General features: G+C 44.5%; 1 protein-coding gene across 14 annotated transcripts in view; it reads right to left on the minus strand.

Annotated features, from left to right (window-relative positions):
- The window catches only part of Osbpl1a (oxysterol binding protein like 1A), a 183997-nt gene that overhangs the window by 93132 nt on the left and 69513 nt on the right, over nt 1-21352 (minus strand). For 10 of the 14 annotated variants that reach the window (XM_076554750.1, XM_076554747.1, XM_076554746.1 and 7 more), the window contains one exon: nt 19742-19848. The exons of 1 other annotated variant lie outside the window; for it this stretch is intronic. In XM_076554750.1, the coding sequence (XP_076410865.1) occupies nt 19742-19848 (107 nt within the window). Of the gene's footprint in view, nt 1-10353; nt 10426-10472; nt 11373-19741; nt 19849-21352 lie in introns of those variants that run through there. 3 more of the 14 variants (XM_006983055.4, XM_016001614.3, XM_076554753.1) reach the window with 3 other exon arrangements.

Below are 21352 nucleotides of genomic sequence, written 5' to 3' on the forward strand. Positions count from 1 at the left end.
AATAAATTTCTTTTTTAGAAATATGCCACAATGGATAAGTGATCATTTGTAAAGGCGGAGAATTTAACCACAACTCTATCAAATCTCATCTTCAGTAGTTACTCTGGCTGTAGTTGATAGTTCTGCTAATGCAAAGAACTGGAAAGGTTATTTATAACACGAGGGACACCATAGCAGCTCTCCCTTTACTTTTTAAGGAGCTTCACTGAGATTACAGATTGCCCATCTGCTCTAAGTGTGGAGGCCCTGTCAATGTGCATCCTGAGCCCCCTGCACTGCACAAAGACAGGACGTTCCCACTGCCCGACCCTGAATCCTCAGGCCTTCCCAGCTACCCTGCTCTTCTCTCCACCCAGTCCAGGCAGCTACTCTGGTTCCTATACCCTAGAACTGGTTTGCATGTTCTGAAACTTGAAATAAATGGATGAGGTTTTTATTGGATCACCCATGTACTCACAAGAACGAGGAGCTCTTTCCTTCTTCCTGTTGAGGACTGCTCCAGGGCACAGGGATATCCTATGACAACATGCACTTTTTGTTGTTGTTGTTTATGGTGGTATTTTATTTGTACTGAAATGTGATTTTTCATTGCATGTTAATAAATAAAGTTGCCTGGGGGTCAGAGCTAATAGAGCCATAGCAAGAGCGTGGCGGCGGCGGTGGCACACACCTTTAATCCCAGCACTTGGTAGAAGAGCTAGGTAGATCTCTGTGTGTTCAGGGATACAGCCAGCATTGGAGACATACGCCTTTAAGACCTGGAGGACTGTACATACAGATAGTGACGAGGCAGTCACGTGTTTGGGCTTACAACCAATGAGAAGGCAGAACAGAAAGACTATTTAAAGACATACACACAGGAAGTAGCTCTCTTTTGGGAAGCTAGGAGCACTGCAGGAGGTAAGATTTTAGCTCTGAGCTCTGACCTCTCGGCTTTCTCTTTTACATTGGTTCTGTGTTTCTTATTTTAATAAGATGGTTGGTTACATCTACAGTTGTTGTTTGTTTTTGTTTTTGAGACAGGGTTCTCTGTGTAGCCTTGGCTGTTCTAGAACTGTACTGTAGACCAGCCTTCAGACTCACGTGGATTTGCCTGGGTCTGCTTCCTGATTTCTGGATTACAGGCCTGCACCACAACCATGCAGCCTCTCAACATCCACTTTGAAAAGTTGAGGGGGAGCTGGCTCCATCGGCATAGTACTTGCCACAGAAGCATGAAAAGCTGAAGTCGGGTCCCCAGACTCCTGTGAAAAGTCAGGCATGGTGATACTCCACCTATAATCCGAGCCCTGAGCAAAGACAAGCAAATTCCTGGAGCTCACTGGGTGGCCAGTCTAGCCAAGACATGACCTTCAGATTCTGTGTGAGAGAGACCCAGATGCCTCCACCTACACACTCACACACATGCTCAGACATGCATGCACACAGACACCAAGAGAAATGTTCTGTTTCTGCTCCAGTCCTTAATGTTCTATTCTGACATGGCAAGTATCTTCATGGTTCTCCAACTAGGAGAAAAAGATTACATTGGAACCAATTTAGTGGGCTAAACTCCCGAGGAGAACACTCCAAGAGAGTCTAAGGCTCCCGAGACATGCACACACAGTCAGTGGTATTCTAGCAAAAGAAGTTGTCTGGCAGGTGGCTAAAGGGAAATGTTTATTTACTAAGCAAACCAAAGTAACTTGAAATCCGCAAAAGTCTAAAAACAATATGGCTTTTTACTTTTTTGTAAGCTTTAAAAATAAAAAAGTGACCTTGACTAGTCCTCAAGGGCCCTTTCAAGCACAGTATTATGCACTCTTCTAGGCAGAGGAGTATAGTTCAGTCCTCTGTCCTCTTCACCCAACAAGAATTTGTCAGCCCCCCACTCCATGCCAGGCACCCCAGGTTCCAGGGAGTCACCGTGAGTAAGAGGGCAATCCTGCACTTTGTCCCCTTCCCAGCTGCTGAGGGGAAAGACACAAGGTAGGTCAGCAGAGTGCTGCTGACTATGCTGGACAAACAGGAAGGAGTCCTGGAGTCCGGGAGGGCACACTGATACAGACAGACGGCATCACTAGTCAGAGGCTGACAGGGGAGGGAGGGGACAGGGACCCAGGAGGATTGTCTCAGCTGAGCAACAGTAAGAGCTGGGAGTTAAGACACAGCAAGGAGACATGAAGAACAGAGAGCCCAGGGGGGCGCCAGGGTCCCCTCTCGGTCTTGCTCCCTCCCCGCTAGCAGGTAGGAGCTAACTGAGAAGCAGCACACTCTGCACTCACCTCCGTGCAGCTGCTGTGTGTCTAAAGATGCCTTTGAATAAAGTGCCCTTTCTCACAGAAGAGAAGACAGACGCCTGCAAAGTCTAACACAGTAGTAACACTGAAGGAGCTAGGAGATGCTTGGCACAGGGAAAAGGAATTTTCTAGCTATTCCAAATAGCTGAAAAACTTTCACACCAGAGAAAAGACACTTTTCCTTGACACTGCCCAGCTAACCTGGAAGGGAATAAAACGTCAGCCTGATAGCAAGTTTAACCTTCTGTCACTTCTGATCCTCCTACAGTGAGCGAGTGGCTTAAGGGACCAGTGAGCAGGAGCAGGAGCAGGAGCTATGGGCTGAGCCATTTCCTCTGATACACCCTCTCCACCCGCAGCACCGTGGGGCTGCCATTACACCACCGCCAAGATGGGGCACAGTCAGGCTACAGGACACGAGGGTCACACAGTGCACAAGTCCCAGACGGAGCACAGCCAGGATACAGGACACGAGGGTCACACAATGTACAAGTCCCAGACGGGGCACAGCCAGGCTACAGGACTCGAGGGTCACACAGTGCACAAGTCCCAGACGGAGCACAGCCAGGCTACAGGACACGAGGGTCACACAATGTACAAGTCCCAGACGGAGCACAGTCAGGCTACAGGACACGAGGGTCACACAGTGCACAAGTCCCAGACGGGGCACAGCCAGGCTACAGGACTCGAGGGTCACACAGTGCTCGCACAAGCGCGGCGGCGGCGGCTGTATTCATCCGCACCTGGGTGACCCGAGCTGCCAGCTCTGACCACTGGATCCACACCTATCTGCTCACCAACACAAGTGTTTACACACTGCTGTGGTGGCTGTCTGGCTGCCAGAGCTGTGGGAAGAATGCCTGCAAACAAGGAAAAGTGATGACGTCTAGGACTCCTTTGGAATTTTGTGATGACATTTTCTAAAGTTTCAATCTTAAATTTTTTTCCTTTCTTTACAGTTTCTAGGAACTCTGTACTTATAACTATGGCTAAAGACCAAAAACTACTTTTAATAAAAACATTCTGGGTTTTCTTTTCAAATCAAGTCTATAATTTTTTTTTAACTTAAGAAATATCTAGTTTCCTTAAGCCCTAGGTACCCTCTTGTACCACCATTTCTCATTTCATATTTCAAACCTCTAATAACCCTCTATATGACAAGATTCTGTTCAATGAAGTAATGACTCTTTGAAATATGACAGCAAATCAGTATTTGCTATCTACAATACAGAAAGAAAACAAAAAAAATAAAATACATCTAAGCCATTTAAGAATGTTATTTTGAATCAGTCAAATAGAAAAGGACAAATACTATATGGAAACAAGCATTGGGACTGAGATGTCTCAGAGGGTGAGGTACTTTCTATAAAAACACACAAGTCTGGATCCCTGGCACCTATGCAAGAAATCAGGCAAATCAATAAGCCCAGGGCTGGTAGGCAGAGGCAAGAAGATTTCCCAGGCCTTGCTGGCCATCTAAGTCTAGTTAGACATCATCTCTCAAGAAGTAAGGTAGAGAACAGAGGAAGAAACAAATACCAGCCCTGACTCCCCATGCACTTACACTGGTGCACACACTCACACATGCATGCACAAACATGGACCCATGCACTAAGGTGTACCCTCCTACCACAGAGAAAATGATGAACACTTTTGGAAAAGATGTAAAATTAATGCTTTGCAAAGCAAGTGTGGGACAATCTGGAGGATAATATCTGCAGAGAAAATGTTAGTAATTCTATTTATACTTTTTCCTCATACCTTACACTCTTAGGATTACTACTTAAGAAAAAAATCAACAAAACAAAATATATTTGATATTGATAAAGATATAGAGAAATTAGAGCCTTCGGTAATGTTGACAGGAACATAACATGGTACGCTTGCTGTGGAAAGCGGTATGGCTGTGCCTCCAAGAGCCGAAAGTAGAAGAGCTATATGATCCATTTCTAGGTGTACACTAAACATCCACAGTGACAACCCAGACTCAGGAGTACTGGCATATCCATGTTCTCAGCAGCATTCCTTACCACAGCCCAAGGGAGACGCACCCAAGGGCTCCTAGACAAAAAGTCACACATGAAGAGTGGGACATCGTGTGCTTCAGATACAGGAATCCTGACCCATGCAGTAACATGGATGACACCGAGAATGTTATGGTAGGTGAATCCGGCCAAATAGAAAAGGACAAATACTACAACTTCTAAATGATTCCTCTTATATGAGGTACAAAAGAGTCAACCTCATAAGGATGGAGAGCAGAGTGACAGTTTCCCAGAACTCGGGAGAGTGGGAACAGGTGGTTACTCCACGGACTGAGTTTCCGTCTTACAGGTGGCTGAAATAGTTGCACAGTAATGCACATGTTTAATGACACTGACTGACAAACTCAACAGGTTTATGAGGGAAAGTCTCATCTGTATTTAATACCCTAAAATTATTTCTCCAAATATTGGACTACAATATAGTTGAACTGATTCACACAAAAAATTTAAAACTTCCCATTATAATATATGCTGTTTATTTAATTGGGGTCCTTGAAATTATCTACAACAAAATAAAAAACAAATGCAAATCAAATGCATAAAACTATTAATCCGCCGGGCGTTGGTGGCGCACGCCTTTAATCCCAGCACTCGGGAGGCAGAGGCAGGCGGATCTCTGTGAGTTCGAGGCCAGCCTGGGCTACCAAGTGAGTTCCAGGAAAAGGCGCAAAGCTACACAGAGAAACCCTGTCTCGAAAAACCAAAAAAAAAAAAAAAAAAAAAAAAAAAACTATTAATCCTACTTACAAGAAAACGCCTAAATATAATTACTATACACAAAAGTATAGGGCACAAGCATATTCAACTAATTGATAAGATCACACTGCAATGCAGAGACTACCAGACAGGGAAGTCATGAACATAAAAAGAATTTCTGATAAGGTATGGGATAGGACCCGTATGTGACAGGCCTATGGAGATGCTATGGACAAGCCATACATGTGGCTCCCAGTTCTCTGAAGGCCAAAACAGAAAGAGAAACACAATCAATTATGAACTTTAATTGTCTACAAGGAGAGAAAAAAAACCACAGTTCTACAGGGAAAACACACTCCCTCTTTGCCCTTAGCTCTAATTTTTCACCCAGTATAGGGAAATATGAGTACTACAGGACAAAGACATTATGTCAATTAAGTCTGTTTCTCAAAAATGCCCCCAAAGGAACTGAGGTGTACATCCAACTCGCAGCTCAGTAAGTGCCATCCTTATGAGGATCAAGTAACACAGCCTAGGCCAAAGCACTGGCAGCTGGTTTAATATCAGGACAATAATACACTAGAAAAATGGACATGTTCTGTTTTCTTCTAAATCACAATTTATCCCAAGCAGAATTTCTCCCAAGAAGTCAGTTGCTGTTGTGAACCTAGAATACAGGTATTCTGTGCAAAGTCTAAAGCCACTTCCATATTCCTGGCCATGTGCCTTTCTCGTTTCTAACCTTGGTGTGCCTTTGCCAAGCTGAGAAGCTAGCTTACCCGAAGACCACAGCGGCACCGACAAAGGTGGACCGTCCACCCTGTGGTGAACTTACCTAACTATAGCTCTGCTGGTTACGTGGTTGTTCTCTGGCACTCAATCTGGAGGCAGCATTCCCAACTTAGCTCTGAGTTTCATGTCCTCCCACTACATAGACTTGGACTAACAAGCCTCCCCTAGGCCCCAGGCCCTTCCTCTGTGAAATAAGAGTAGATGTGTTACTTTCAAACTGTGTTCCATGGAGCTGCTTCAGCTAAGGAGAGGGCATTCTTACTTTTATCTGTCCATGTACTCACATCCATCCCCAGTAAAACCCATAAAAACTAGTAAGACAGGTACTGTACACGATTGATGTGTACCTTTCAACTTTCAGCAAGAACACAAAGAAAAAGAAAAATAGATGAGAAATATACTCAAATCATCCTTATCACATGCAAAATGAACAAAGAGTTCCATTCACAGAGTATCATTTCTAATTCAGCTGATTAGAATCCAGAATAATCGCTTCTCGGCCTTTTGGCTAAGATCAAGTGTAGAATCCAGAATAACAACACAGTTTTGATCATAGAAACAATCTTGAAAGTAGAAGCTGATTGCTCAAAAATACAGCTCAGAAAAGCCCAGTATCCTCACGCAGCAAATGGCAACTCAGTCAAGAAGAGCAGGCTCCCCATAGGAACCGCACACCATGTCTGCAGCCCGAAGACCGAGGGCTCCTTCACAGGCAGCTCCTGTGTCAGCCACTGAGAACAACAACCTTGTGCTCCTGCCATTCCCTCCACCGCCCGCTGCTCCCATCACGGGGTCTCTCATCTAACACACCATGCTGGCACCATGCCATCCTGTGACATATTGCTATTTTAACAGATTTTCCTAAGATGATGACTATCTAAATATAAAACTAACAACAAATCTACTTTTATCTCATTTCAGTTTTAATACAACTTGTGACAGAAAGGGGATGAGTTAGGAAGAAATCTCACGTTACACAGGAAAAAGGTGAGCCTTGCTATAAAGCCTGCCCAGAGCCAAAGAACAAGCTCTCCTTGCTTCCTGAACTTGTGCCTCAGGATCCCACACAGCAGGCACTTTACCTTCTGTCTAGGCATTCTCCCTAGCTCTCCCCATGTAGTAAATAATGCTGAACCCGTGAGCATTTGAAGAAAATTCGATGCGTGCCATCCTGGGATATGGCGAGCAGATGATTTGTAAAGGAAGTATAGCAAGGCAAGAAGGGGAGAGGGCAAAAGGAGGAGACAGGAAATGATTGGTATGGAAAATAAAGTGTGCGGAAGTGAGTCACGAGGCGAGGAAACATGGAGAGAAATGCAGAGCAGTAGACAAGAACAGGTAGGTAGGTGAGGGGAACGGTGTTTTAAATATTAGGAGGGCAGTGCCTACCCTTCTTCATATTTTAGTATCTGCAGCCCATCGAAGCAATCTTTAAAATGCAATAGTAGAGTTCATAAAATTAAGCAATGGCTAAAGCTAGCAACGACAAATGCTGAACAAAGTATCCACACTCCAGAGGACAAAGTATACAAATGTACATAAAGTGAGAGAAACTGTAAACTTTAGTTAAAATAATAAGTTGCCATAGATGCCACAGCTAAGGCAGCTCTTTGAAAATACAGGCAAGCAAAGCTTTAACAAAACTTATTTGAGGGGATGTAGACTAATTTGAAGAGGGAAAAATGCCTTCAGAAATATATTTTTAAAGCAGGGGGGGAGTATTTACAGCTCTAAAAAAATTTAAAAGATAATAAAAGGAGTACTAAGAACCACTTTATGAAAATAAATTCCAAAATTTCAATGGAAAAGGGATGTCCCTAGAAATACATAACTTGCCAAAACTAACCCAAAAAGAAATAGAAAACCAAAGTAGTCCTATAATTTTTAATATATTTAAATAGCAGTTCACAAAATTTACAAAGATGGCTTTGTTAGAAAATTTCTACTAAACTTCAAAGATCATTTCAACCTTACACAAGTTCTAAGAACAACAGAAGAGTGAATACTACCAAATTGATTTGATGAGATCAGAATAACCTCACAGAAAAACCTGACAGACAGAAAAAGAAATTATAAGCCATTCTCATTTATAAAAAGAAGCCAAATTCCAAAGTTTAGCATTTTTTCTGATTTGAAAAAAATATAAGGATGAAATGTGAAGATCATTAATATGGTAAGTGGTATTTATAAACTATTTTTAAGTGAATTTGTGGAAGTTGTTTTTTTTTTTTTTAATCACAGAAGAATGTGGATTCAACATCTCAGTGTCTATTCCTCAAAGCCCTGGCCAGGAAATAAAGAACAAGAAAAAGAAATTCCAAACATGAGGACTAAAAGAACAGAACAGAACTGTCATTCCTTGCACAGAACCCAGAGGTAATCACAGTCTATGTTATAATTTCTACTCCCTTGCTCTCCTTCCATCAACTCCGCTGCCTCCTCCCAAGCCTTGAGTGTAAACCAGCACCATGGGCACACTGCAGCTCTTACCTGTATTTCCCAGCATGCCTAGCCCCTGGCCTCACCAGGAATTCTCCTGCACTTCCCAGCATGCCTAGCCTCTGTCTCCTGCACTTCTGACTGATATTTCTTGGTGTTCCTGCTATCTCCTTTTCTTATACTTGTCTTCCACATGCCAATATTCATTCCTGTGATTTCGAATTTTTCCAAGCTTTTTGTCTATTGGTATTAACTCACTTTTGGGGCTATGGACACAAAGGGTGTTTAGGTGATTCCCAGCAGCTTTTCTAGGACAAGTAAGGGTGTATCCACATGCCAGGCACTAACTAGTCTTCCCACATTCCCGTTCCCTACTTATCCAGTAATTTACACCAGGGATCTAGGAGTCAGCCGTGACTCCGCCTTCCCCTTCATTCCTCACATCCAATCCAGCTCCAATTTGTAAATCAATCTCTCTCTCTCTCTCTCTCTCTCTCTCTCTCTCTCTCTCTCTCTCTCTCTCTCTCTCTCTCTGCTCTGCAACTTCCTTAAGTCAAACTCCATTCCGTCTTATTATCTCTCTTGAATCCCTGTACCTGGTTGTCCTGATTTCGGGCCTGTCCTCTAATCCTTCTTCTAAAGAGCAAATCTAATCAAACCTCTGCCTTGATTAAAATCTTCCAGGGACATTACTGCTCGGCCTAGGTTTAAAACTCCTTAAACACATTCCACTAAGTCCTTAGAAAAAGATCTTGTCCTCTCCTGCTCTGCTAACATTCAACCCCTTCAGCTGCATTTGACTTGTTGCTTCTGTAAAATCTTGAGTCCCAGGCTCCTGCAGGACTCTCTCCAGAGTGCCTAGATGATAGGCAGGAGCCCTATACTATTAAGAACTCGTTACCTTATATATATTACTTTAAATATGTACATGAGTAATGCATTTCATTTCATTGTGGGATAATTGAGTTATTTTCCCCCATTTTGTAGAGTATAGAAAGACAGAGTGAAAAGATTATGTGGGTCATTTTTACCACCAGTGAAATTCTTGAAAATTAACCTATAAAAAGCTCCTAAAGAGGACTAGAACCAGCAACTATATTCATGAGGATCCGAATTCCTTTAAAACTCCACCATGGCAAAAGTAACCCAGAGACATCAGCCTACATAGCTGCCCAGTGGCTACATTCAGATCAAACACTTAGCACGGAGATGTCAGCCTACACAGTTACCTGGCCCTTACATTCAGAATCAACACTTAACAGACCAAATTTGAACCACCTTGCCAAATCATCGGTTTCGGTGCTAATCAAACATTACAGAGAAGCTTCATTCTGTGGAATGGAAAGCTTGTCTACCCTCCACAGTCCACCAGCATGGACTGCAAGCATTTCTCTTTCATACTGCTTTCTGCCAAGCAATGCTCACCTTCAAAGCCAAATGCCTTCCTTGAACCTAATTAAAATGAAGAAACTTTTAATAGCTTCCATAACTCTGAAGAGCTGTGCTCAGCTCTACCCGTCTTTCTCTCCTGACAGTCTCCCTTTAAACACAGAAAAATCCAGCCCAGCTGAAAACCAGATCCTCTGAATGCTAGGAGTGAGATGCTGGCCAGCCTAACCTACAAAGACAGTGCATGAGTAATGAGAAACCCTTAACCAAAACCTTCGAAAACGAAAGCCCCCAGACACACCACACACACTCTTCCTCAACCCTCACATACACTTCCCTGCCAGCTCCCGGAATTTCAGTGATCCCTGAAACTGCGGTAGTTAAGTTCATGTCAATGTCAACCAGAGAAGAGACGAGAGAGAGAAAAAAATCACTAACTTGGAAGGTTATCTAGGACAAATTGTCTTTTACTGCCCGACTCTTTCCACTCCAGCTTGCTTGACCTAATACTAATATTTAAATGAAGCAACAGCCAAGGGCTGTTCCCTGGGGGCTCCTCTAGGAACCCAAGGCACAGACACCGGGCAGAATGCCGCCCCCGCCCCGGAAGAAAAGGGGACACTGTGTCTCCTGGCTACATCACCCCTCCCCATGCAGTCACAGCTCCAATGGGCTCCACACAAACCCGTCCAACTATTCTTGGATCAACTCACATCCCTGGATCACATCTGGCTGCTCCCCTCTTCCTCGCCCGCCCGGTGTCCTGGCCACCCCACCCCCCATCCACCAGAGCTGCCAGGGAAGGGCTGAGCAAGCACACAAACCCACCCACCTGGGCTGGGTCTTGAAGACCCAGGCTGGTGCGCGGCACCCCAGCTCCACGGCAAGCTTCGGCACAGATGTTTTCGGCCTGCTCTCCTCCCCTCCAGCCGATCTGATCAGCGAGGCGCGACCCAGGGCAGTACCGCAAGGTCTCCCTAAGTCACCTCTGCGGCCCGCCCCTGGTTGGGCAGCAGCGCCCGCCTTCCCGGCGGCTGTTGAGGTAGGGGAGAGGCGCGGCCGGTGGCCCAGGACTCTGTCGCTTGGCCACAGAGGTCGGCTCTGCCCCTCGCCCTGGCCGCTGGGCTCAGCCTCAGACCCGCCCTCCAGGGCTCACCCGCCCGCAGAGTCCCAGCCAGTGGAGCTGAGCCGAGCGAGCGGGCGGGCGGCGTGGCCTGCAGCCTGCAGCGGGCGGTTCCCTTCTTCGTGGCTGTGGTCTCGGTCCCTCCTCCCCAGCGTGGCGGCTCCGGGAAGCTCAGGTAGGGACTGCCGCCGGGGAGAGCCTGCCCGCAGCCTCCAAGCCGCCGAGATTCTCCAAGGAGAAGTAAGGGAACTGCTCCTAGTGTGCAGCGTGAGCAGCGCACACAGGCTCCTGCAAGGTCCTAGAGTGGCCTTGTGCTCAAGCCCTCTCCTTGAGAACTTTTAAACGGCCAGCACGCTGCTAAGAGCTGAGGAAACTCAGGAAGGCAAATGGAATGCTCTTCTTGCAGTCTTGGCTTCTACAGAAGGGCTTACTATCCCTAAAGCTGAGCCACTGAGTATGAGCTGGGGCTGAGCAAAGAGCCCGACACTATGCCCTGCTGACCGACACCCCTGAGAGCCGGCTTTGAAGGGCAGACAAGGACGGCAGGGGCAGGCAGTGCCCCAGACAAATACACACTTCTGACACGCTCATGAGACTTCTGGGTAACTAGGAGGCTCCAGTGGAGAAACAAAAGAAACTAATTTCTACAATGTACACACCTGTCCTCCACTTCGGAGAATACTTTACTGAGCCGAGCAGCGATAAACAAAATTGTATTTATTTAACAAGTCACAGAGTACCTCGTGTTCCTTTAGATCGGTGGCCAGTCTATTTGCAGGGCACACAGGGCTCACTCAGAAACCTTGGAATCCATGTCTGGAAAGTGTCAGAGTGCCTTTGAAAATTCTAGACTGATATCCAAGCACTCTTGTACTTAGAAAAGCCACACTTGGCAGAGAAGGGGAGGCCCTGGCTACAGAATCCTTCCCCTTTGGGCGCAAAGATTTAAAAAAAGAATTCAGCTTACAGAAGAGGTCCTCAGCACAGCAGGGAAACAAGAAAAGTGACTTTGTCTCAGAAGGCAGCTCACAAGGCTCCTGACATGGGGGAGAGAGGGGCGCTGTGTTGACCACAGGAACCTGCCTTTCCCTGTCTCAGTTTTCAGATCTGGAAGTGGAATTCCCAAACAGGTATTAATTTGCTTGAGGCTGAAGCAGCAGAGTTCAGATAGAGACCGATGACCCAAAAGCCACGCTCCTTCATCTGTACAGCCACTGTGTAATCATTCAGATACCTACTAACTACCCACAGCACGCCACACCCCATGCCACAGGTCTAAGTAAGAGCGCTAGTGTGGTATGTACACCCAATGGTACAACCAATGCAATGTGGAGGACAACAAGAAGTCCTGGAGCAGGAGGAGCATCTAACCTGGTCTTGAAGGGTGGAGACTGGGATCAGGAAGTGGCAGTTATCCCTAGCGCTATCCTGAGAACCTTACCAGAGCAGCCATGGAGAAATGTCCCCTGGGATGGAGAAAGGGGGATGTGAGACTGACAGAATTTAGTCAAAACGGGACGAAGAAGAAGGGTCAACTAGGGACAGTTCCCATGGTGACAACGGTAACTCAGTGGTAATTCTGAGTTGGATAAAGAATGCAGTTTTAGACGAACTGGTCTTGAAATACCTCTTATAGAAACACATCAAGTGTTCAAAAGCCAGCTGGCATACTGATTCAGAGCACAGAAAATGTCTAAGGTAGGAATCTAAATAGTTGTGTATTTCTAAGTGAAAGGAGTAGGTACAACTAATCATCCAGGAAGGATGCTATAGAAAGACCACCCACAAACTACTAATATTTAAGGCACGGCAGGAGAAGTAATACCTCAGAAGGTGAATACGCAAGGGACAGAGAAGTCATAAAGGACAAGGAAGCCAAAAAAGAGATGTACCATGGGGGCCACAGAATATTTTAAAAAACAGTAAGTAGCAAAATGTCACGTCCTTCAGAAAGCAAGCAAGATAATTTTCAAATGTCCTCTAAGCAGGCTTAAGTGCACACAATCTGTAATCCCAGCACTAGGGAGGTAGGGGCCAGAGGATCAAGAGTTCAAGGTTATCCTTGGCTACAAAGTGAGTTTACATGAGCGCGCCTGTCTGGAACAGCGACGACAAACATGTGCTCTCATTTAACAAGGAGACACTAAGCACCACGTCTGAGGCGCAGCAGAAGAACCTGGAAGGAGAAGTGTCACGTTTCAGGAATGGACTGGAAAGGGATGCAGAGACAATTCTCTATGAATAAGAGAAGGAAGAAAGGAAGGTGCGCATGCCCACACACGCTGCAGGGAGGATGGTATGGACTCCTGGAGTGTGCCCTGACTTCCTAGTGGGGAGGGGCGGTGCTGGAGCATCTGTCCTCACCATCAGCAGAGGACAAGAGCAGGGGGGCACAAAAGGATGAGGTGCTGACGGAAAGCAAGCACAGGAAGTCAGATGAACATCATCAGAGGTCACACCCTGGAAGAGTGGCAACCCACACAATCACGTGATTTCCCTTCAAAGGGATCAGTGTCCTATCCAGAGGAGCAGCACAGACTGGACACCTTTCAGATGGTCCAGTCTGGTATCTGGATCTTTCCATTACACCATCATCACCAGCCATACATCTGGGTCACCTCTCCTCAGCAGCAGGAGGCTTAACATGAAAGTATGCAATGCTTATAAGTGAGCTTCTAGCAACTTCAGACAGGCAGGTTCCTGACTTGGAAAAACTGGTTTGACTAAGCACACAGGAACACCCAAACAAGGGAATGCCAATGATGGCTCCCATGTCTCACTGTACCACACCAGGACCTGGTGAGAAAAACCATAGAAAAAATTTATAAAACAAATTTCTAGCTTTTTGTTGCTGTTGTTTTGTTTTTTGTTTTTCGAGACAGGGTTTGTTTCTCTGTGTAGTTTTGCACGTTTCCTGGATCTTACTCTGTAGACCAGGCTGGCTTGAATTCACAGAGATCCGCCTGCCTCTGCCTCCGAGTGCTGGGATTAAAGGCGTGCGCCACCACCGCCGGAGAAATTTCTAGCTTTTTGAGAAAGTCTCAGACCAAGTTAGAGGGAGAAAATCACCACCACCACAGCATCACTATTTCCATTGTAAAGATCAACAAATGGGGTTGGGGAAACCTCAGACAGCGATGTACTTGCCTTGCACGCTCCAAGAGAACCTGAGTGGAAAAATTGGGCCTAATGGCTCACACTTGTAACCCTAGAGGGCACAGGACACAGGTGGACCCCAGGGTGTGCCAGCCAGCCTAGCCTACTTGGCAAATTCCAGGCCAATGACAGCCTTGTTCAAAACACAAGGTGGGTGGTGTCAGAGGAACAACAGCCAAAGCTCTCCTCAGGCCTCCCAACCTCCCACCCCACCCCCGAGCACACAACACACGCAAGTGCACACACACACCAAATTTTTCAGCTTACTTGGGAATATTATCATTTTCTCAAACAGTTTTTATTTTTTATTTACTTACTTAACTTATTTATTTATTTACTTACGTTTTTTCGAGACAGTGTTTCTCTGTGTAGCTTTGGAGCCTTTCCTAGACCTCACTCTGTAGTCCAGGCTGGCCTCGAACTCACAGAGATTCACCTGCCTCTGCCTCCCGAGTGCTAGAATTAAAGGTGTGCGCCCACCACCGCCCGGCTCAGTTTTTGTTTTTTGTTTTAATAAATAAAACTGTCTGCAGTAATACTTCATTTATCTACAGGTTATAATGAAAACTGTAGCCATGTAGCTCACATGAGCATTCCCCAAAAAAACAAAAGCAGGCACAAATTACAGAAACAGAAGACATAAGACTCACGCACAAAGGTCCACGAACACTGAAACTGCCTTAGTTCCCATATCAAGCCAGCCTACTCAATCAAGAGTGTGATTTTACCAAGTCTGGTACTCTGCTTTCCTCACAAATAAACAGTATTAGACCAAGTAAATCAAAAAGGGTCAGTATTCCACTGCTAAATGCAAGCACATAGCTATTATAAAATCCAATTTAAAGGCATGATTAGACTGTTCTCTTTAGCACAATCCTGTGAATATTTTCTTAAAAGTATCTCTGTAACAAGGCAAAGAGTAATGGCTGACATGCAAAGAGACAATCTCATGACACCTAAAATATAAAACTGTTTTAAATTTTTACATTCTAAAATCAGTGTGTGGGCTGGAGTGTGGCAGAATGTAGAATGCTTGCCTAGCATGCACAAGGCCCTGGGTTCTACCTCTAGCACTGCAGAAAACAACAATCAAAGCAAGGGAACATCTTTTAGAATAACTGCCAAGTAAACAGACTAGAATAAGAACAGGTTTGTGTTGCTAAGGGCTCAGCAGCTCACAGCCATCCCAGGGTGTTCTGAAGCAGGTACAAAAGAGGTGTTTGGGGATGGAGAGATGGCTCAGAGGTTAAGAGCACTGGCTGTTCTTCCAGAGGTCCTGAGTTCAATTCCCAGCACCCACATGGTGGCTCACAACCATCTATAATGAGATCTGGTGCCCTCTTCTGGCCTGCAGACATACATGCTATATACATAATAAATAAATAAATCTAAAAAAATAAATAAAAAAAAGAGGTGTTTGGTGTTTTCAGTTGGCCACCACATTGACAAGGAGGATGTATTAAAAAACAAGACATTAGGCCGGGTGGTGGTGGTGGTGGCGGCAGCGGCGCCGCACGCCTTTAATCCCAGCACTCGGGAGACAGAGCCAGGTGGATCTCTATGAGTTCGTGGCCAGCCTGGGCTACCAAGTGAGTTCCAGGAAAAGGTGCAAAGCTACAGAGAAACCCTGTCTCAAAAAACCAAAAAACAAAACAAAGCAAAAAAACCAAGAGATTAAGCAGCTAAGCTAGGAATGAGACACAAGTCTGCATGTCTTCAAAATTTATGATTGCTCTTCTAACAGAAGCTCCAGATAGTAGAAATGCAATTCTAGAAAAGACATTACAGAACATAATCATGCCACTCTGATCTCGATTAGGCTACTCCATCCCTATGCTGAGATTCTACTGAATTTGAAAGACAAACTTCAAGTCTGGCGTAGTGGTTCCTGCTTGTAATACCAGCACTCTGGAAGCATTGAGCGTTCAAGGTCAGCTATGGCTGTGTACTGAAAACTTGTCTTAAGATGATGATGATGATGACGGGGACTGGAGAGATGGCTCAGAGGTTAAGAGCACTGGCTGCTCTTCCAGAGGTCCTGAGTTCAATTCCCAGCATCCACATGGTGGCTCACAACCATCTGTAATGAGATTTGGTACCCTCTTCTGTATACATAATAAATAAATCTTTTAAACAAATCTTAAATAAAAAAAAAGATGACGATGATGAGGATGATGATAAAGGAAGAAATAAAAACTTCATAGACACTACTTATCATTCACTTTTCATTTCTCCCAAAAAATCCAGGCATTTTACTGTATATTTCTGAATGCTGTCTTAAAAGTACACTGAAGTCTGGAGCATTAAATACCAGCTACTAAGTGAGAAGCTGCCCATGCATATGGGCATACATTCCCTGTGTAACTCTGCACCTGGAGGCAACTGGTCCTGTATATTTAGACATTTCACTTTACAGAAACCCATCACATACCTGGCTGAAGACTGAAAATGAAACCAGGCCTGCTACACTTTCAGCCGAGGGTGGGCTCCTGACAACTTCTGTGTGTCTCCTTTACATGAGACATCAAAGCCAAGGGCACTGTCACACACTGCTACTTACATGCAAGTGACGAGAATGGGAACAAACAGAATCATCCCAAGTGTAGGGAAATCGTTTTTGTTTTTGTTTTGTTTTTCTTTTCTTGTGGGGGTTGGTGAACAGTTTCACTATGCTGCCCAGAGTGTTCTCAAACCCAGCACATGGTCCAGGCTATCTTTGAACTCATGGTGATTCTCCTGCCTTAGCCCAAGTGCTGAGATTACAGGCATGTGCCACTCCACACTCGGCATTCAAACACAGTCTCCTTAGACAATGCTGCCTTTGCTCAAAGCAAGACAAAGCCATGCTAAAGACCCAGAGAGGCAGTATATCACGGGATGTTATGTAAAATCTTACAGTTACAACTGTAGGTTTTTATTCACAACTCAGTGCTCTCCAGCCACCGGGCATTCTGCTTATGCTACTGCATTTAATCTTCCTGGCAAACTTTAGAGTCTAAAAGAATTTAATAGTCTCAGCACCAAGGTGAATACTTTTGTCTATCTAGATTGATTTTCAGTAGGAGATGGGTTATATACTGTTTTATTAAGCAGATGTTTTAAAAATTAAAACACATGTGTTTTCCAGAAATTAAACACACACCAACCTAACTATTGTTCAGCCTTAAAAATCATAATTCCCTAGAACAAACAGGATCTGAACATTCATTAGGTACCACATGAGAAATGAGAGACTTGGTTTACATCACGCTAAATACTGTATGAGGTCAGTACTATAATTTGTTGATTCCAAAGTTATGATCCCAGTTCAGATCTACTTAGAACACTATATCATCCCTCATTTAAACAAACTAGTATATGAAATCTGCAAGCCACCACAAACAGAAATGCTGAGAAGCGATGTTTTTAGAAAAATTGACATTTAATCATTAAAAGGCATGATGGTGTGAAGGTTGAGGACAGTAGGCGAGGCATGTTTGCTCTAGGTTGTAAAAAGACAGCATCTTGTGGGTTGTGTCTTGCCCTGGGTGACTCTATTTTTTGCAACAGCATTTGCCCTATTTCGGGTGAAAGTGCTAATGCAGAATGACTTTATCTGGTTTGTGCAGGTAAACAACTGCCATCTGTACAGCACAAACCATGGCGCAGACCAACAGCTAGCTTATTCACACCAAGTAAAACATCACCTTCAAACTTAGCCAAGGAAAATGTGGGCATGGGGGCATGCCAAAGCCGAATCAGAAAACCAGGTCCAAGGACACACCACACACACAGCAGACAAACGAAGGCCGAAACCCCCAACATGTAGGAGAAGGAAGCCCCCCCCCCCACACACACACACACACGGGAACGTGGCACACACCTGACAAAACCATCAGGCGCACAGTATTCACCTGCAGTGAACTTCGGCTCTCTCCCTAAAAGGCAGATTACTGCACTTATCTGACACACCTGAACTGCCATTTGTCTAGACTTGGACTGACCCCTTGAATCAGCTCTGCCTGAACAGGCTCTGCCCGTCTCCACCACATAAGCTTTGTGACCCGACTCCTAACTCCCTGCCTTGGTCTCTGTCCCTGCCAGCTCTCCAGTCCTGCCTTCTAGACCCTCTGCAGCCTTCCGACTTCCTCGCCATTCAGTACCCTGTATCTCCTTACTTTTTGTTTGCTTGTTTGTTTGTTTTTGTTTTTCAAGACAGGGTTCTCTGTGTACTTTTGGTGCCCGTCCTAGATTTTGCTCTGTAGACCAGGCTGGTCTTGAATTCACAGAGATCCACCTGGCTCTGCCTCCTGAGTGCTGGTGCTGGCATTAAAGGTGTGCGCCACCGCCGCCCAGCCACATGTATGATCTTTAGACTTACAGTTAGAATAAAAGAATCTATGACTACCAATAACAGTCTATCAAGCAAAATCAGAAGTATGGTAAATTACAATCAAGAAAATTGACTTAGCTTATAGATGCACTTTTATTAGAAGTTATAAAGCATTTTTTAATTATTTTAAATTATGTGTATATGGGGGATTAGAGGGGAGATGTGCACCTGAATGCAGTGGCCAGAGTCTGGAAGAGGGCCTTGGATCTCCTGGAGCTGGAGTTACAGGCAGTGTGAGCCAAGCAATTTAGGTTCTGGGAACCTAACTTGGGTCCTTTGTAAGAGTGGCAAGTGCTCCTAACAACTGAGCTCTCTCGTCAGCCTTGGGAACACTACTGTTCAATCAATCCTGACACTATGGAAAGAGAAACACATACATGTCTATAACAAAGCACATATACACTACTAGTACATAGCAGTGTGGTGCACAATAGTGTGGAGGTCGAGGCAGGAGGATCATGAATTTGAGGCCAACCAGGGCTACCATGCCTATCTGAAAAAGAGGCTAATGATAATAAAATGCTTAATGCACAGTTAAGGTTTCCTATGGCTGTGACATAATTCTTTTAAAGACTGTTTTCAATGAAGTCATACTAATGTTTTCCTTTTTTCTACATAAGAATATCATATATGAGATTTGTAACACACATACAAAGGCAGAATTTTTAAATTTGTATATGAATTTGTCAGGCTTCTGCTTTACCTAGGGGAGAACAAAATGTCCAATCTGCATAAAAAAGGAAAAAAAAACATAAAACCAGATGAATGTTTCTGATTTTATCAAACCCAATTTCTGACCAAAAATGCAAGTAAATTATAACAAAAAGAAATTTGTTATCTTAATTCTAAAAAAAAGGTCAAACATATATCTATAGACAATAAAATGAAATGGAAATTTAAAAAAACAGACAAGTAAGAAAAATAGCAGTTCAGACGACCAAAAAGACATTTTACAACATGTTAATCCCTGGAAAAAGAATAATGAATGGACATGCACTGTGCTCTTACTCAAATCTGGAAATCCAATGGCATACTGTTGAACAGGAAAGCAGGAAAGGAAGGGTCACGGTGGAGTTCAGTTCAGAGAGGCCATCTAACAATAGCCCGGTTCTAGATGTCAGGTGTTCTGGACCCTCACACGCAGAGGTTTGTCGAGGCTACTCTCCCACCCCCTCACTGAAGTGTCACACCACCGTGGGTAATCAGTGTTACACGTGTTCACTAAGTATGGCTGCATCCATACACCCCAAAGACGTAAACAGCGGTGATTTCACAACCGCCCTATCTGATCAAGAATGAGTAAGTTCTGAATTGTGATGGAAAATGAAGTTTTCATTTCCTTTGCTAATACTAATTTTGTACTACTTTTGAATAGCTTGATAGCTTATTAGATAGTAGGCATGTGACACGCAAGCAATTGCTTTTAAAAATTCAGTTCTGAATGACCTACCCCTTCTTGTTTAGTGAAGAGGTTGAGGCAGTCACTCAACGCCACGCACGTCTCTCTGGAAGCTTCGGAGACCACTTCGGCTTTCTGCAGAAATGATGGCAGCATGTCTACAAGCAAACACAAGTGGGTGGGTACACACAGTGGGTGAGGTGTGAAGGAACGCTGACGTGAAACCCGAAGCACTCTGTCCACTACCACACGTGTCCTCCCTGCTGTGTGGACAGGGACATCAGTGTGTCCTTCCCACTGCAGGTCAGCAGCTGCTGCCATGGCATGCATCGGTTAGGACCAGAGAAGGACAAGGCCGCTGAAGGACAAGGTCTGCCACCCCAGAAGGACAGCTGAGACCTTGCAAAGCCCACAGGGACGGACAGTCTTGGATGCTTAAGGAAAGCAGCCAAGAGGGCAGGAAGTGCTGCTTCTAAACACCGTGTTTCCCTTCATGACAGCCCCTGCTGGGTAAGTAATTTTATTCAAAAGCGAAGTGCTAAAGAGAGACAAAACTAATCTGTGGCTGACATGGAGGCGAACATATCTGGAGGCGGCATTAATTCAACTTCCTCTAGCTCTCATTTGGAAAAGGGTTTGGCATAAATGGATATTTGTACTTTCAAAACTGTATCCCCTTTGGAAGCCCACTGCCTGTCCATATGCTTGGGCTGGGGACAAAGAAGAAGATGACAGTACCAGACCCTGACTGTCAGGCAGGACAGAGCTTAACCATTTACCCACCAAAAAAAAAAAAAAAAAAAAAAAAAAAAGGAAAGAAAGAAAAGAAAAAAGAAAGATGGAAGGAAGGAAGGAAGGAAAAAAGGGAGAAAAAAGAGAACAAGAACAATATAGGTGAGAGAAAGCTGAAAAACAGACATTTACCACTTGCAGTGAGTAAAATGCTGTGAGTAGACTGTCCAGATTCATGCAAGATAAATGCTTGGCTTTCAGTTAATTTCACACTGCAATCATTTAAATTTACTCTTTCAACTAAATAAAATTCTTAGTATCTAAGAAACTTTCCATTAAAATAAAACTGAAAAAGAAAAATCTGCAGCTTTCTTTGTATTTCAAATAATCTTGACTTATTTAAAACAATGTTAAGACCACAGACAAGGCCAATTAAGCCAAAGAAAAACTTAGCAAACGTCAGGCCATGAGCAGTAGGTCCCACTACAATGCCAACACTTGCGGCTTGAGAGTAGTGATGGTCTGAGGAGACATCACTAAAAACATGTGTGGAAGCGTTAACATCACCACAAAGGGTGGTGGACTCTAAACACCAATCTTCCTCAGTCTTGCTTCAAATATCCAAGACTGTCTCCATTAACGTGATTTTAAGGAAAAGGGTCCTGTGTAGGAAAACTATTTATCCAAACATAAGGCAGAAGAGAACAACAGAAGGGGAAAACGAGCAACACAGAAATGGACCACCTTCCCTAACATCAGGGCAGGCAGAGCCCACGGTGTCCCTGGGTCCCCAACAGTTCCCCAGTGACAGCCACTCTAAACGAACACAAATGGCTGAAAGCTGCTACACTCTGAAATATATGACTTTACATACTTAGCCTTTCGTTTTGGATCTTTGGTATGCACACCATCAAGGTTTATTCTCTACTT

The sequence above is a fragment of the Peromyscus maniculatus genome, chromosome 19, assembly GCF_049852395.1.
Source record: "Peromyscus maniculatus bairdii isolate BWxNUB_F1_BW_parent chromosome 19, HU_Pman_BW_mat_3.1, whole genome shotgun sequence".
Taxonomy (NCBI): Eukaryota; Metazoa; Chordata; class Mammalia; order Rodentia; family Cricetidae; genus Peromyscus; species Peromyscus maniculatus.